At 32.0% G+C, this 17887-nt stretch overlaps 1 protein-coding gene across 2 annotated transcripts in view; it reads left to right on the plus strand.

Moving 5' to 3' along the window:
* Positions 1-17887, plus strand: part of LOC114337220 (ATP-dependent DNA/RNA helicase DHX36) — a 109004-nt gene that overhangs the window by 77711 nt on the left and 13406 nt on the right. The window contains exons 9-12 of one of the 2 annotated variants that reach the window (XM_028287626.2): positions 1100-1350; positions 4020-4158; positions 5518-6021; positions 10628-10781. In XM_028287626.2, coding sequence (XP_028143427.1) covers positions 1100-1350; positions 4020-4158; positions 5518-6021; positions 10628-10738 — 1005 coding nt within the window. In that variant the 3' untranslated portion in view covers positions 10739-10781. The remainder of the gene's footprint in view (positions 1-1099; positions 1351-4019; positions 4159-5517; positions 6022-10627; positions 10782-17887) is intronic. The other variant, XM_028287627.2, reaches the window with a different exon arrangement.

A 17887-nucleotide genomic window follows, 5' to 3' on the forward strand; every position in this document is an offset into this window, starting at 1 on the left:
CAGGACAGCGATGTTTGATTCACACAAGTTGATTTCCACCAAAATTTCTTCCAATCTTTATCTAATATATTATTTTCTTACTCTATATTTTGTTGTATTTTAATATTTTCATTCCACAAAAATCAAACTAATTTTATTATTGTTTGTGAAATATTGTTTAAACAATTGCATATGTTTAAAAATAATAAACTTTTATTCTCTAAGTTAAAATATATAAACAAAAAAAGTTTTTGCAAAAAAAAGTGTTATTTCAAAGGATGTGTTTTTATTTTGCAATAAACAAATTTATTTATTTATATCAAAATGTAATAAAGGATAAAATGTATCAATCATTATCCAAGGTCATTGTAATGCCCAATCAGAGCAAACTATCCGCTGTCCTGCGCGTAGCACCAATAATTAATGTTTATTTAAAAAAATTCCTGACGCCGTGGTAGTTAATCGATTTTAATTTTGCAAATTTCAAATGAAAGGTACAGTGCACTTCTATACGCAAAAAAATTTCAACTTGCTATCTGCTTTATTTTCAGTCCTGTAACATTTTGAAAAAATGAATTTTTTTTGCGAAAGCTGGATTGCAAAATTTATTTTGCAAAATCTATTTAACCGATCTTAATCAAATTTACAGCATTGTTTTACTGTATCATAAAGTTTTTCTGGGTGAAACATGAAGGTCCTAAGTCTAGCATAAATGGTTGAAAAACGTAAAATGCGAATACTTGTTTTTGTATGGTTTTTTTCGCAATTATTGCTATTTTGCAACAGGACTGACTATTTTTTAAATTTTTAACCAATTCTATATTGTAGGAAATTTAATTACGCAACTTTTATGTCAGTACAACTTTTCTCGAAAATGAACACTTTTAAAGTTATAATCAAAAAACGAAGAGAAAAATCGAATTTTTGACATTTTGATGATTTAAACAATGTTCCGGACCTTTTTGAGAGGGAGGATAACTAAAATATTATGAGCTATTTTCAAGCAATTTCTGCAAAAAAATTTGAGTCACCTCTCAACGTCCAAATGTACTAATATTTTTACAGATGCGCCCTAGTCTATACGTCCATTTTTTTTTTAAATTGAACTATATCATTTCAGGAAGCAACTGCTTCGGGTAATGCGAGCCGTTTTTGTCAAGAATACTTTTTGAGCCAGAACGCCATGAGCTCCATTATAAAAACAAAAAGTCAATTGATGGCTCAACTTAAAATGCTTAATTTCGTCACTTCTAGTTCGGCAGGATCTTACAGAAATACACACTCAGATTGTTGGCCATTGGTGAAAGGGTTGATTTGTACCGGGTTGTATCCAAATGTAGCTTATCCGCACGGAAACAAACTACAAACAAGGTAATTCAGTTCTTTGAAATAACTTTTGTTTATACACTAAGCGTCAAAATTAAAGCACCACCTTAAAAGTAGGACAATTTTGATGTGTCGTATTTCCTAACCTGTTGTCCGATTTGAGTGATTTTTTAATATGTTATAGCTTTATTATTCAAGAATATCGACGCAATATTGTTGCTAAACAGGTAAGCGTCATTGTATACCGGGTGTAACAATGTTATTAGTGTGTTTTTTCCTTAACCCATTTAGCGCCAAAGGTGCGAGAACGCACCATTTTTTGTAAAAATTTTTTTGACAATTCGTTAATTTTTTTAAATCTTTGTATTTTTTAAGCAACCAGAAGATATAAGTGTAACTAAATTTAATTTTGTTTAATTTCCAAACTCATGCTTTTATCACAAATATATTTTCTAAATGTCCGACATTTTCAATCCTTCGACACAACTTTATTTTTACTGTAGTAATTTTATTGACATAACACTTTTGTGGTCAAATAAATTAAAACATTAATTTTTAACCTATTTGTACACCAGTTGTTATGAAAATACAAAAAAAATTATTGCTCTAAAACCGGTTGAGATATGCAAATGAAATTTGGTATGGCGCCAATTCAACATTGGCGTGCATACGGGTAATATGAATCGTATGCACGCCAATGGTAAGTATAAAATTCTTAGTTGTATGTCAAAAAATGCGCAATAACTACCTCTTAAAACCTTCTAAATTACATTTGCACCTCAACCGGTTTTAGAGCAATAAATAGATAATATCAGTTTGTAAGAAAATATTCAACATCCCGTATTTTGAAAACGAAGCATTTGCGGACATATGTTTACAAAGCAAACGGTCATTATTTTTTCATGCAGAATAATTACCCTTTTAAGTTTGTTGCACTTATTTGGAAACACCCTGTATTGATGAAGAACGTTGCTAGTTGTTAAAGTACCTAACTTTTTTATTATCCAACATCAGCGAATGAATCAAAAAGCAAAATGCTAAGAAAGCCTAAGGCTACAGTTCACTTTTAATTTCAATATTTTATATACGCTGGAATATTCCACAGGGCGTTCCGAACTTTGAAGAAAAAACACACTAACATTGTTATACCCGATATACAATGACACTTACCTGTTTAGCAACAATATTATTACAACGATATTCTTGAATAATAAAGCTATACCATATTTAAAAAATCAATCAAATCGGACAACAGGTTTAGGAATTACGAGATATCAAAAATGTCCATTTTGATGCTTATGCCCGATTTCATCAACGATACCTAAACAGTTGCCTTATTAAGTAATTCTTATCGATAGGAACTTCCTAAGTCAATACTTAAAAACAATAGCGTTTCATAACTAAAAGAACTGCTTATCTAGGAAATCCTTTCCTAGCTATTAATTCGGGTACGTTTGAACTATTTTTGATAAATAAAAAGAAGAATAAGATGACATTTCCTTACTTTTTCGATTATTTGTCATTATTATTTGTTTGCCTATTTGGTTTTATTCAGTTTTGTACTGTTATAGTTATTTTATTTAGTAGTTAGTTATTTGTGAATTAAGTTTGTATATAATATAGTCTTACATGTTATTTGTAATATGTACAGTGAAATGGAGGAAAAAAAAAGTTGTAAATTTCACATTGACGAAAAATTAAAGTTAGTTGAATTGTCATTAATGAAATAATTTTAAAATAAATAATATGTTGAAAATTGCTTTTTATTATTAATTTTTAATAACACACTGTTAGTGATATTTATCATGAATGGGTTTTTGAAACACAACACTAGTTTGTTAGGTAGTAGGTAGACTACATAATTTTGTCAATACACCTGTAAAAAACTCCAAATGATTTTCTAAATTTTCCAACACATATTATATTATTAATATAAAAGATAATACAAAATTACAACTAATATTACAGAATAACAGAAAAATTAAAGTAAGAAGCAAATTATTGACAAACGTCACAAGTACATTAGTCAAAATTGTAAAAATATAACCTGACTGTCAACGATAAGTAATACCTAAAGTTTAGGGAGATCTAAAACCGTATCCTAACGTAAGGCAATGCTTAAGCGGTTTAGGCAATTCTTATCTTATGGTGAAATCCGTTTTAGAGTTAGGAAGTACCTAAACCCACTTAGGTAATTCTTAAATATTTAGGTATCGCTGGTGAAATCGGGCACAAGTGTATTAAAATTGTAGGAATTGCCGCCATTTCATTGTGACAGGCGTGAATTGATATATGAAGGGTACATGCAAAGAAGGTGATATGTCAATTTTTGCAGAAAATGAGTTTCTGGGCCCCTCTGTTAGCCAGCGATCTCTACTACCATTCTATAAATCAGTCACTGCTATGAATGTGTTCAGTCAGGAATAACAACATGTTTTAATTTCTTTAGTCAGACTAAGAAGGTGGCAAGTCCGCGAGGTCCCAGCAAAAAAAGTGCTGTCATGTTGTACACATAGATTGATGCCATTCGGTGTAATTGCAGCAAATTTAGTAAATAAACGAGTTTTCGTCAGTGCATAAATAACAAACAAACACCAGAGAATCTTTTACTTTTAAAACCATTTTTCTCAAAACTTGTTATTTTGACATATCACCTTCTTTGCCTGTACCCTTCATATACAATTTTTACTTTAATAACTCATTTTTGATTTTAGGAGAGCGACATGTCCATCAATATCGAATTTTAGCGCTTGCTCACATCAAGAAATAAGGGCGTGGCTTGTTTATGACGAAATGTTAAAGCAAAAAGGTGGTTTTAGTCTTAGAGGAGTTACAGCTGTTACTCCTTTAACAGTAAGTAATTCTTAAATCTTAATTTTTAAGAGCATAGGCGCACAATTTTGGGCCAATGCTTTTTAAATGCATTCATTTTTCGAATTCTAAATAATAATACATATTTTTGAAAAATGTAAACGCAGAGTGCGAGATTACATTATTACCCAGGGCCGAAAGTCCCTTAACTTATTAAAATAAACATTATAGAAGTTTTCAGCGACTTTCGGCCCTCGGTAATAATGTAATCTTTCATTTTATGTTGAAATTTTTCAAAAATACTTATTAATTTTCTCAGAGATATGACTTGCCATATTTACACTTGCTTTGTGAACTACCAAAACGCATTTGATACAGTTTAACATCAAAAAAGATTGATGTTCTAACAAAAACCTAAATGGATGATAAAGACCGGCGTATAATACAAAATTTATACTGGAACCAATTAGCAACACTAAGAAAAAATCTCGGAAGCGATCCAGATTCTGCGAGGCGTTAGACAAGGATGTAACTATACGTTCACCTATGTTATTTAATCTATATTCAGAGGAAATATTTAGTGAAGCCTTGGAAAATTGCGAACATGGAATATGTGCTCCTAAATGGAGAACGCCTAAACAACATCCGCTATGCAGATGTCACCGTTATTTTTGCAGACAATTTGAACAGTTTACAGCAGCTAATAAACAAAGTAAATTTAGGGGTTAGGTGGAAGAGCAGACGTACGTTGACTGCTAAAGCTTCTCTGTAAAAATATATTGTTAAAAGTAACGTACGAACTGAATCTCGCCCCAAATTTATTTTCTGTTATTTTTGTATCTTTTTTTTTGGAAGACATTAATAAAGACATTTATTATTATTATTATTATTAATGAAGTAAGTGAAAGATTTGGACTACAAGTAAACATATCAAAAACTAAATTTATGGTCATCAGCAAAAATAAAATTAGAGACGTCCAACTGCTTATCAAGAATACACCAGTGGACCAAGTAAAACAGTATACCTATCTTGGAACAATAGTAAACGAACAATGGGATCACTCACAAGTAAAATGTAGAATAGATAAGGCTAGGAGTGCATTCAACAACATGGCCAAACTCTTTAATAGCCACAACCTTAATCTGTAGATAAAAGTAAGGCTCCTACGATGTTATATCTTCTCAACTCTACGGAGTTGAATCCTGGACACTCACTGAATTGTTCTTCTCACATTTGATCCTCAATTCTTACTTTGACTTGTTGGTTCCAGTAGACGTTTGAAATTACTCTGACGTCGCGGCTGTCGATGTTTTTCAGTTTTAAGATATTAATTAGTTTATCGTGCAGGTACCTTGTCAAATGCTTTTTAAAAATCAATAAAGCTTGTTATTTTATTTTAGGTCGGTCTATTTTGCGGCATGGACACGATAATAGAATCCCCAACGGAGTTGGAAATTGACGATTGGCTAAACTTTTCCTTTCCCAACGCCAACGTCATCAATCTCCGCAAGGCACTCGATAACATATACCAAAAGGTGATAACAGAACCAAGCTATAGATATTCCAAGTTCGATGACTTAACTTTGAATACTTTGGAAACTGTTTTGAACGAAGAAGAGAAAACAGCAGAGTTAAGGATACCTAGGTATTTCGATCCACTGCAAACACTATCTACGTATGTGCCACCTCACCTTCGTCGTCATGCACCATCAAACCACCATCGTCATGAGCAAAACAGTAGAGGAGGAGCTGTTCCTAGAGGTGGACTGTATCGTAACGACTTCCGTCCAGGTGGATCCCACAGTAGGGGCCATCATCAACAAAGTTACTCAAGACAAAATCACTACAGAGGAACTAATAGCTATCGTAGAGTTAAAACTGGAAATAGTTCACGATCAATAGAGGTTTGTAGCTTTTTTAATGTTTCTTGTTTTTACACTCGCTTTTCTACTATTTTTTACACGAATCTAATAAATAGAGGTTTAAGTTTTTAAAGGTCTGTTCCTCCCTTTATTTTTTTCTCTTGTTACAGTGTGTTTAATCTCAAATATTCATCATTCATATCCGATATTAAACAGTACATATTTATCACCCCGTATATCACATGAACCAATTTGTTATTATATTTAAACATGTGCGGGTTACTAATTTTGTTTAATTGTTGCAAATCATAAACAATATTTTTGTCAATGGACGTTAAATGTGCTGACTAAATAAAAACCTTTGTTTGAAAGTCGTGTGGGCTATGACCCAATTTATCCTGCAGCTAAGAAAGAGCATGCATTAGAATCATTCACTAGAGTCAACTCAACGAGGCAAGATGTGCCTTTAAATATATTCCTTCGATTTACTTCAAGTCAATATGTAAGCTCAGAAGAGTCTCAGTTCAAACTTCATACGAAGCGTATCAGTAATGTAACGTCTCCCGGGAAACCTAGTGTCTGTTTACATAAATAAATTATCTACTTGCAGTTGGCGTTTCACTAAAAGGCGATTGTTCAATCTCAAATTAATCCCTTAATTTGTTAGCTCACATTATTCTTAACTTCTTAAACTTTTATAGTTTCACCGTGTATAATTGAAACATTGGGAAATAAATCGAGTAATATTTTAATTATTAGAGTCCAGTGAACCTTTTGCAACCTAAATAAATTGCCAAATCGTGGTATTTCCAATTGTACTTCCTAGTACATGTTGCAATAATTTCCTCAATAAACTGTAGTTGTAAGCTTTCGAAAGATTACAAAGTTCGTTGCTGTTGTCATGCAACTTATTGATGAACTGTATATTTTGACGAGATTATAAATTAGACAAAGGGACTATTTTGGGTCGCAGTCTATCATAGAAAGTTACCTGAACAACATCTTTAGTGTAATTATACGTAGCTGTCAATAAAACCATATTTTACTCCACACTCAAACATTTATTTACCATCGTCGATCGAGAAGAAACGGACAAAGGGGCATTACAAAACAATTTGATCCTGATATTTACATCGAATTGTCCACGATAGATCTACAGCTGAGCCCGAAGATTATACATGGTCCTTCGAGCCGGATTTTTACCATCTTTATTTATGTGTTCATATTATTATCCACTACATTGCGGTATAAATGGTTGCCAAAAAGGGTATAAAGAATTGGGTTTTTTATTCTTAGCGAAAAATGTCATCCTTGATAAAAAGGTTTGTTTGTTCTAAAACCCCATAAAATGAGTAAAATTTTTTCAGAACGTCGTCGTTACCTAACCAACGATTTAATCAATAACAAAGGTTAAAAAAATTATTTAGAGAAACTTCTTCGTCTAGCCATTCACGTCCACATCTGAACATAAGCCTCTTCACGTCTTCCTTTCCATTGTTTTTTGTTGTACGCTACTTGTAGCCAATTTTTCCCGGCAGTCCGTTTCAGATCATCTGTCCATCTCATAGGAGGTCTGGATCTTTTGTGTTGGTATGGTCTCCAGGTTAGAATTGTTCTGTGCCATTTGTTTGGATCGCGCTCCTAGCTACATGTCCAGCGTATTCCCATTTCAATTTTAATGATGTTGTACCACATCGTTGACTTTGGTTTTCTGTCTTATCCATGTGTTTGTTTTCCTGTCTTTAAGTATTATGCCAAGCATTGCTCTTTCCATCGCATGTTCAGTGACTCTGAGTATGTTCATATTCTTTTTTGTGATTGTCCATGTTTGTGCCCCATATGTTAATATCGGAATAATGCATGCATCAAAAACTTTAGATCTAAGATGTAGTTGAATTTGCTGATTTCTGAGTATATAGTTTAGTTTGCCGAATGCTGCCCATGCTAACTTTCTTCTTCTTTTTATTTCTTCAATTTGAATTTCCCTATTTAGTATTATTTTTTGTCCTAAGTATATATATTCTTCAACTTTTTCTATAACTTTGTCGTTTATTATTGTCGCGGTTTCTTCGGAGTGCATGACTTTTGTTTTGTTTAAATTCATTTTCAAGTCCTATTTTAGAAGATTCGGTGTGTAGTTCTGAAAACATGGTTTGTAGTTCTTGTAGGTCAGCGGCTTATCAGGATTATGTCATCCGCAAATCGTAGATTACTGAGGTAGCGGCCATTGATGTTCATTCCCTTATATTTCCAATTTAGGTTTTTAAAAATGTCCTCTAAAACTAAGGTGAACAGTTTGGGTGATAGATTATCTCCCTGTTTGACTCCCCTCTTTAATGGTACGTGGTTCGTGTTTCATTTTCATTTATGTACTATGTAGCTGTAGCTTGGTTCATAGTTTCTTTTATTAAGAGGCTACAGTAGCGATCAACAGGTACCAACAAACGCGTTCCAAGACTGCGGCTCTAATTTTGAATATTTTGTCGAGATATTTGGCACACATATTCGTAATATAATAAAGAGTGGCGGTACAGAGCCAAATTTCAGAAATATGTTAGTACGTGGAAATTACTCTATAACTAAATAAAATATTGAAAAAAGGAGCCTGTAGTACCGCTATTAAGAAGAAAAAAAAACTTTCTTCAAATAAACTTTTTTATCCCATGCCTAGATTTTGTGTAATCTTGGAACTACTAAAATGTTTTATTTCTAATAAGAAATCGAACATATTATAACTAAATAACTAATTAGGCAACATAGAGAAATTATCACTGTCATTTTGACAAACCTGCGTCAGATTTTCTCTAATCTGTTCTTTCATCTTTATCGATATCTGTTCAGTGCAGTAGTGTGTTAATTTAAGAATTCGTTTTTGTTGTTTCATAGGTTAGTAGTGTTTATTGAATTCCCCCCCGTAACACAGTCCAGAATTAAAGAAAACATTGTTAAAACATAAAAAATATATTAGCTGACATGAAACTTACTACCGACAGATGAATTCAAGCCAATTAACTCAACAGTTAGGAAAATTAAGGGAGCTTATTGCACATGTTATTATATATCTCTTATAGTTTGGGTTTATTTATTTTATGTATTTAGGGGTTGGTGTTTTATTGGAAGTCTCCCCCTCTCCCAAGGCAAATGTTCCGCCACTGCTACTGAAGCGCCTTCAGAAAATTGAGGAACAACCACAATAAGTGCTGCTAGAGCAGAACAAGACATATCACGTTTTTACGCATGCAGAAAAGAGTGTGCCTCTAAAAATCATTAGATATGCCGACGAAGCAGTAGTTTTTGCAAATAGCTTAGATGATTTGCAAAGAATAATCTCCAGCATATCAGATATGAGTAGATTAAATTGACTTGAGCTCAATACGAAAAGAAAAAACAAAGTACATACATGGTAGTAGGTAAACGCGAAATATTAATTACAATCTTCTATGGAAAAATCGAGTTTATGTCATCTTCGACTATCTGTACGTTAAGATTTTGCTGATTTTGGTTAAATGCGTCATACTTTATGCCGTGTTAACTAACGACCTCAGTAGCAATGGCGGAGCATTTGCCTTGGGGGAGGGGGCGACTTCCAATAAAACATCAACCCCAAAATATATAAAATAGATAAACCTAAACTACATAAAAGACATAGGTAATAACATGTACAATAAGTTCCCTATATTTTCCTAACTGTCGAGTTATTGGTTTGAATTTGTCTGTCTTCAGTAAGATGCATGTAAGCTAACATGTTTCAACGTGTAATAATCATGTTTCAACAATTTTTTCTTGAATTCTGCACCGTGTTACTACGGGAATTCCCCTATGACCCCCCTAAATCCGCCACTGTTCAGTAGATTTCTAAAGATAAGGTGTAACTGTAGCTATACTGGTATTGGATAAGTGTTAAGTGTGAAGCATTCATGAAAACATAATACTTGTTATGTCACTCTAGCAGCACATTTTCTATCGCACTTCTTCAGTTTTCTGAGGACTTTTCTGGGGTTTTCTAAAGACTAAAATACGATCCATCTATTTTTGACCACGAATTCGTATGAAACACGCAAATATGCATGAAGAAAATAAGTCTGTCTTCTTTTAATAATAGATATTTTCATTCACTAGACCGTGAAATAGTGCACATAACGTAAACCGAGTACCTGAATTTAAGAACTTCAGAAGGCTGTAGCTCAAGAATAATAGTTTTTCAGACCTAGGTGCCATGGACTTTTTTAATCTACTCACTGAGAACTATCATTGAGCAAAGTTTCGTTAAATTTGACCGGGGCCACTTTTCCATAAGGAGTGTTGCGGGGTCCTTTACTATAACGTTAAATTCTGTAATAAGGATTTTCACCAGCCCAATAACGACAGTTCTGAGATGAAACGGTTTCATTCATAAGTTTGTCGACAATCATTGCATAATTGTCCAACCTTCTGTAATAATCATAATAGGTTTGAATAAATATATCGGTTTGAATGGATGAATTTTATTTTACCTGAATATTTTATTTAAGTGACTCTTGCGAATCGAATCCATTGAACATATTAGAATATTTCTGTTTGTATTAATATACCTCATAACAAATATTCGCTTTTGCTATAACCATGGTAATTTTCTGAAACGAATAAATTAATATTTTATTCAATGCAGGCAGCTACCGAAGACAATAACATCTGTGGTTCAATGGAGACTTTAAACTTGGTACCTCAAAGTCCCGCAGATTTTCTTCTTTCTGCAATCACGAAGAACCGCACTTCCTAGTGACCGTAAGTCGTATCGAAACGGCAAAACGTTAGTTAACAAGGTCAGTAGCTAGATTGTAGATTTGTAGATTTCAAAGGGATCAATTGGTCCCGTAGTCATCGTTTTTGATGACGTGTTTTTTAATTCGAATTTGAAAACTTGTTTCGAAGCCATTATGTATGTGGCTATCTTCATGGGTTGAATTGTTTCACCCTTAGGATCTTCAGGTGCCCAGTCAGTCGCTAGTGAGCCTATATTAGCCACACGGCAGTTTCTAGAGCAATTGTGTTTGTATATGTAAATAATGGGGGAAGGTGTAGCATGACCTTATTTCTTATTTCATCCGTGATCATATGTCAGCGAGTTTTTGCACTTTCTGTAGGTAAATCTATTATTGACTTTTGCTTCATTGTTTTATTCCAACAATACAGCGGAGTGTGTTTTATTCCGACACACTACATTTCTAAGTAGTTATTTGTCTAAGAATCTTATATTTATATGGATAAATAAATCATTTATAAGAGAAAAAAAGAATGTGTGTGTACTTTGTACGCACGTAAGAAGTTATACTTCTATTATATGATTTCAACGAAATTAATATACTTTAAACAGTTTATTTATATTTTATTTAAATATTAAACTAATTTTAATGTTGTTCTGAAGCTATTTTATTAATTTTAATACTTACTACTTTTCAAAAATATTTATTAAAACAGTACCAAAAATTAAAAAAATAAAAGAATAAAATACACACAAACACATTGAAAAATGCCACAAATGATTTCTGAACAATAATTGTTGGAAAATGTTTGAACTAAATACGTATTTTCTGAAAAAAAAAATTATATAATAAATATACTTACAATCATAAAATGTATAAAAAAAATAAAAAATAAAAGTTACTATTGGGGTTCGAACCCGCTTATGTTTGCGCATTAGTATTGGAATTCATTCATCTTACACTTTTACCCACGGAGAGACATGCATTATGTGGGAAGATCGACGAACTAAACGGATTAAACTTTTGACAGTTCTGAATTTAACTAAATTATTTTGATTTTTGTAGAATACTGAATTAAAATACAACAAAACATAGAGTAATAAAACAATATATTAGGTGAATATTGACAGAAATTTTGATGGTAAGAAAATTATGTAAATCCAAGCACTACATACTATTTTGGTATGTTCATTTTAAATTTTCCAAATAGGTAGGTACCTATGTAATTTTTTATTAGGATACTGAAACATTTACAATTATTACGTACCTGTCGCTTTTAAAAACTATTTAAAAAGTCACTGCAATTATAAACTTGCTTTTTGCTCTGCCATCACAACAATAAAAACTAATATACACAACATTTGTTTATCCATAATATCCAACAATTATTGACAGATGATTTTAATACCCAATAAGATCCCGTATAACGTTTGAGCGACTAATAAGATAATGTCGGTGTGCGCATGCGCCAGTGAATGTAAAAATTCACCCTCGTCCCTAAAGAAGTATAACTTCAAAAATCCAAAAGAGGAATTGGACAGGACGACACGTGATCTCCCAAATTCTTTACGGCAGTTCTGGAACATGCTTTCAAAAGAATGGAATAAGATACCCAAGGAATCAGTGTCGACGGCGAAAGGCTCTCTCACCTATGATTCGCGGACAACATAATTTTAATAACAGGCAACTTAGAAGAGATTAGAACTGTACTATATATAAAACTAGAACTATAGAACTAGAACTATACTATCTATAAAATTGTTAAATTTTTCATGACAATAGAGCATATTTCTATTCTATACTTACTGAGGTAGATGCCGCCTGTAAGGAAGTTGGTTTGAACATAAATTTTGGAAAAACACAATACATAACAAACCTGGTACCAAGCGAAAATGCAAAAGTCGACTGCAACGAAATAGCATTGGTTCATAAAAATAAATACTTAGTCACAAAATCCACATTGAAAGGGATAATCAAACTGTCGAACTGCAAAGAAGAATCAAATTAGCATTGGTCGCGTATGGAGCTCTTTAAAATATCTTCAAGAGCAACATGCCAAATTATCTGAAAAAGAAGACTTTTGACAAATATCTTCTGTATCTATTAACCATATAAAATATATAGAAAATACCATATGTTGCACACCAGGGTGTCCAGAAACTCTACCGACAAACGAAGACAGGAGATTCTTTAGATAATTTTAAGATAATTCAACCCAATTCATCTAGTCCGAAAATGCTTCCTAAAGGAGCTAGAGCTATTTGAAGATGGCGTCTGGTAATTAGGTTTTCTTAAATATCTCCAGAGCGCTTCTATTTAGAAAAACGAAAATTACTATACATATTTATCTTCCAGAGATAAATCGACTCCATCCATTGAAAATTTCTAGTACCGGTCATAGGCGTCCGTTTTGGGTAGGGCAACATTTATATTATCGCATAACTTTTTTGTTTTAAATTTTTAAGCATGTTTGAGTCTGGATTATTAAAATGTAAGATATTATAGTACTAAAAGGTACTCCTACTTTAAGTCGATAGGATACACCGTTTTCTAGAAAAATCGATTTGAAAATTTTTCGTTATTTGAATATAAAAAAAAAGATTTAAAAAAAAAACTATTTAGAAAAATGAAAACTGGTACGTTTATTTATATTCCAGAGATGAATAGATTTCATTAATTGCGAATTTCTAGTATCGGTCATATGCGTCCGTTTTGGATAAATCAACGGTTATTTTATCGCATAACTTTTTTGTCTTTAATTTTTAAGACTTTTTGACACTAGATTATTCAATTATGAGGTATTCTAGTACTAAAAGTTACTCTTGCTTTAAGTTGGTAAAATACACCGTTTTTTTGAAAAATATTTTCAATTTTTTTTTCAAATTCAGGAAACGAAAAATTTTTAAATCGATTTTTCTAGTAAACGGTGTGTTCTACCGACTTAATGCAAGAGTACATTTTAGTACTACAATACCTCACAATTTAATAATCCAGTATCAAAAAATGCTTAAAAGTTAAAAAAGTTATGCGATAAAATAACCGTTGCCCCACCCAAAACGGACGCCTATGACTGCTACTAGAAATTCACAATGGATAGAATCAATTTATCTTTGGAAGATAAATATGTGTACCAATTTTCGTTTTTCTAACTAGAAGCGTTCTGGAGGTATTTAAGAAAAACTAATTACAAGACGCCATCTTCAAAGAGCTCTAGCACCCTTAGGAATCATTTTCGGACTATGTGGATTGGTTTAAATTGTCTTAAAATTATCTGAGAAATCTCCTGTTTTCGTTTGTCGGTAGAGTTTCTGGACACCCTGTATAATGAAAGGCAAACAGTTAAATATTCTTTAACTGATTATGATACGTAAAATCGAAGAACGCCGGTATTGTTAGAACGAGAAGAATGTGAAGAATGGACCGGGGTACAGAGGGTCGAACAACTGTTCAGAATCACTTAGGACAGTAAGGGTCTTGTCATGTTAATCGCCAAAGTGAAGAGATGGTCTTGATAAGGCTCGTTAAGAAGAAAAATTCTCCCATACACGCTTTTTTATTTAAATAATTACACTTTTATAAAAAAATAACTTTTTATAATAAAACGTTTTTATAATTCGAACTCGGGACCTCTCGATCTGCACTCTAATGCTTTACCACTGAGCCACCATACATTTTAGTTATCGATTTGTTGAGATACTTTAAAATGGAATCTAAATGTCATTAGACACATTTTTAAAATAGTTTGCATTTTAAAAAATCGATTTATCCATACATATAATAGCTTCTGAGCTATTCTGAAAATTTCATGTGCCTAGGTCGCCTAGAACTATGTGTAAAATGGATTACAAAATTTGCGGACATAGTGACAAATACCAAGCCAAGCATATAAAAACGTTTTAAAATAATACTCTGACTCAATCTCAATTAATTTACCTTATATTATATTTATAAAAAATTTAAAAAAAAATCAATTTTGAAACCGCCTGGTCAGATTGTATACCAGTACTCTGGGCTAATTAGCAAAATACAAGGAAAAGTTATTTACCAGCAATTTTATTGCTGGAATCGAATCTTATTATTGTATGTAATAATAATATAGGTATGCAAAGTCCGCAGATAGTGTGCTACTTTTTTTATAAACAAAATGGCGCCCGAAAATCGTGTTTTTTTCAATTTTTGCTCTATAACTCCAAAGATTTTAACTTTACACCAAAAACACTCAAATAAAAATTGACCGCAATTAAATTCTGCACAGAGACGTGTTTTTCCCAATTCAGTTCGACGAAAACTTTCCCCGGAAAAAGCGGGTTTTTCCAACAAAATCTTTAATTTTCAACTAAAATTTTAGATAAGTAATTGTTAATCAATATTTAAATAACTTGGTAATGCAAAAGCCCTTTTCGTATAGATTATAATTCCAGAAGCCCATGGAAATTGAATAAACAGTTTAGCAACAATTAAATTGTTAATTAAAAATTTACGGTCGCTATAATAACGACAATAATTATGATGCATAAGAATAACTATGATTTTTTCATAAAAAGACACTATACCCATCTAATGTACTTTACAGAATTGAAATTGGACTATTTAAGCGGCCTCAGGAATATTTTAAAATTATAAACAATTTTTTGGCTTATAAACAAATAGAATATCTCGGGAAATATTAAACTAAATTAAATTGTGAAAACGGCATTCGAAAGACAGCGGCAGGACGCTTCTTATAAAAGAAAAAACGTTTAATTATGACGAGTGGTTCCTGAGATACAATCGGTCAAATTTGACCGGAATTTACGGCAAAGGTATAAACAGTAGGATCATAATTTTCAAACCACCACCTTTTTATTTTTGTTCTCTTTCTCCACACCAATTTTCATATTTTTAAAATACTCATAACATATATTATTATAATAAAAACTATCGATAATACGTGTGAAAATTGCCAAAAATAGCAAAATTCCAATCAAAAATTAGGTTGGAGAAAATGTAACCCTCAAAGTTCAAAATCGGTATACGTTAAAAAAATGCATTTTCTCGGCTTCCCATGGAGCAATTTCCTTCATTCTTTTTTTTTCCCTAACAACTCGAGTAGAGCCATCGAACTAATGCCTTATTAAATGTCAAACTTGCTTTTGTTTTGCTATAATAGATTAATTTATTTATAAGAACAGAAAACTACATATTTTTTCCAGTTGTAGGCTTTTTTTTAGATAAACTTACTACAAGTGTACCATTTAAAGTTAAAAACATAAATGTTCTCATTTCAAAGCTGTATAATTATTTAAACAATTTTTATTTAAACAAATTAAAATTTTGTGTTATAATAAATAAATTAATTTATTATAACAAAACAAAAGCAAGTTTGATGCGATTTGACATTTAATAATGCGTTAGTTCGATGGTTCTACTCGAATTACTTGGGAACAAAAAAAGAATGAAGGAAATTGCTCCATGAGAAGCCGAGAAAATGCATTTTTTTAACGTATACCGATTTTAAACTTTGAGGGTTACATTTTCTCCAACCTAATTTTTGATTGGAATTTTGCTATTTTTGGCATTTTTCACACGTATTATCGATAGTTTTTATTATAATAATATATGTTATGAGTACTTTAAGGATATGAAAATTGGTGTGGAGAAAGACGACAAAAATAAAAAGGTAATGGTTTGAAAATTATGATCCTATTGTTTATATCTTTGCCGTAAATTCCGGTCAACTTTGACCGGTTGTATCTCAGGAACTACTCATGATAATTAAACGTTTTTTCTTTTAAAGAAGCATCCTGCCGCAGTTTTTCGAATACCGTTTTTATAATTTAATTTAGTGTATTATTTCCCGAGATATTCTATTTGTTTATAAGCCAAAAAATTCTTAATAATTTTAAAATATTCCTGAGGCCGCTTAAATAGTCCAATTTTAATTCCGTAAAGTACATTAGATAGGTATAGTGTCTTTTTATGAAAAAATCATAGTTATTCTTATGCATCATAATTATTGTCGTTATTATAGCGACCGTAAATTTTTAATTAACAATTTAATTGTTGCTAAACTGTTCGTTCAATTTCCATCGGCTTCTGGAATTATAATCTATACGGATAGGGCTTTTATATTACCATGATATTTAATTATTGATTAACAATTACTTATCTAAAAGTTTAGTTGAAAATTAAAGATTTTGTTGGAAAAACCCGCTTTTTCCGGGGAAAGTTTTCATCGAAGTAAATCGGAAAAAACACGTCTCTATGCAGAATTTAATTGCGGTGAATTTTTATTTGAGTGTTTTTGGTGTAAAGTTAAAATCTTTGGAGTTATAGAGCAAAAATTGAAAAAAACACGATTTTCGGGCGCCATTTTGTTTATAAAAAAAGTAGCACACTATCTGTGGACTTTGCATACCTATATTATTAATAAATACAATCATAATATTCAATTCCAGCAATAAAATTGCTGGTAAATAACTTTTCCCAAAAATGGCCTATTCTCCGATAATCAGCCCAGACTACAGGTAATAAATTTGAAAATTGAATATGATTTTGAAATATGAAAATTTGAAAATTGATGAAACACTTTTTGACAAAAAATTTAAGATGGGTCCAGACATGCTCCGAATGTCGTATCGAATCTCGTGGCACCTCGTGGCGAACATGAAGCGATCAACAGAGGTTCGCGACGGTGCCGTTGTTACACGGGATCTTGAAATAATAGACCTGGATCCCGCGTAAGAAAAAAAAGTTGATTAATAGCTAGCTGCAAATTTGTTAATAGCTTAACGGTGTCTAGTCGGACAAACATTGATGCACGGGAACACTGAAACAGGGGAAGTTTTAACGGTGGAGCACGATAAACGTGTCGTCCTGACAAGTTTATGATGGTGAAAAATAGCAAGTTGTTTTTAAGTTTATTTAATAGCCACCGTTATATAATATATGAAAAAATGTTTGTCCGACAAAAAGGTTGGGCATTTTAACGAGTCCGACACGTAGAACATGTCACATCACAGGAACTATGTTGGTGATGAATAGCAGTCTGATTGTTGCATGAGAGTTTAATGAAAGGTTAAAAAAGCAATTGGAAGTTCTGTCGGACAAAATGAATGGGAAATTTTCCTAGTCGGACATTCTAAACATGTAAGATATAGACAAAAATGTTGGTGATAAATAGCAAG

This window comes from Diabrotica virgifera, chromosome 1, assembly GCF_917563875.1.
Source record: "Diabrotica virgifera virgifera chromosome 1, PGI_DIABVI_V3a".
In the NCBI taxonomy this organism is placed as follows: domain Eukaryota; kingdom Metazoa; phylum Arthropoda; class Insecta; order Coleoptera; family Chrysomelidae; genus Diabrotica; species Diabrotica virgifera.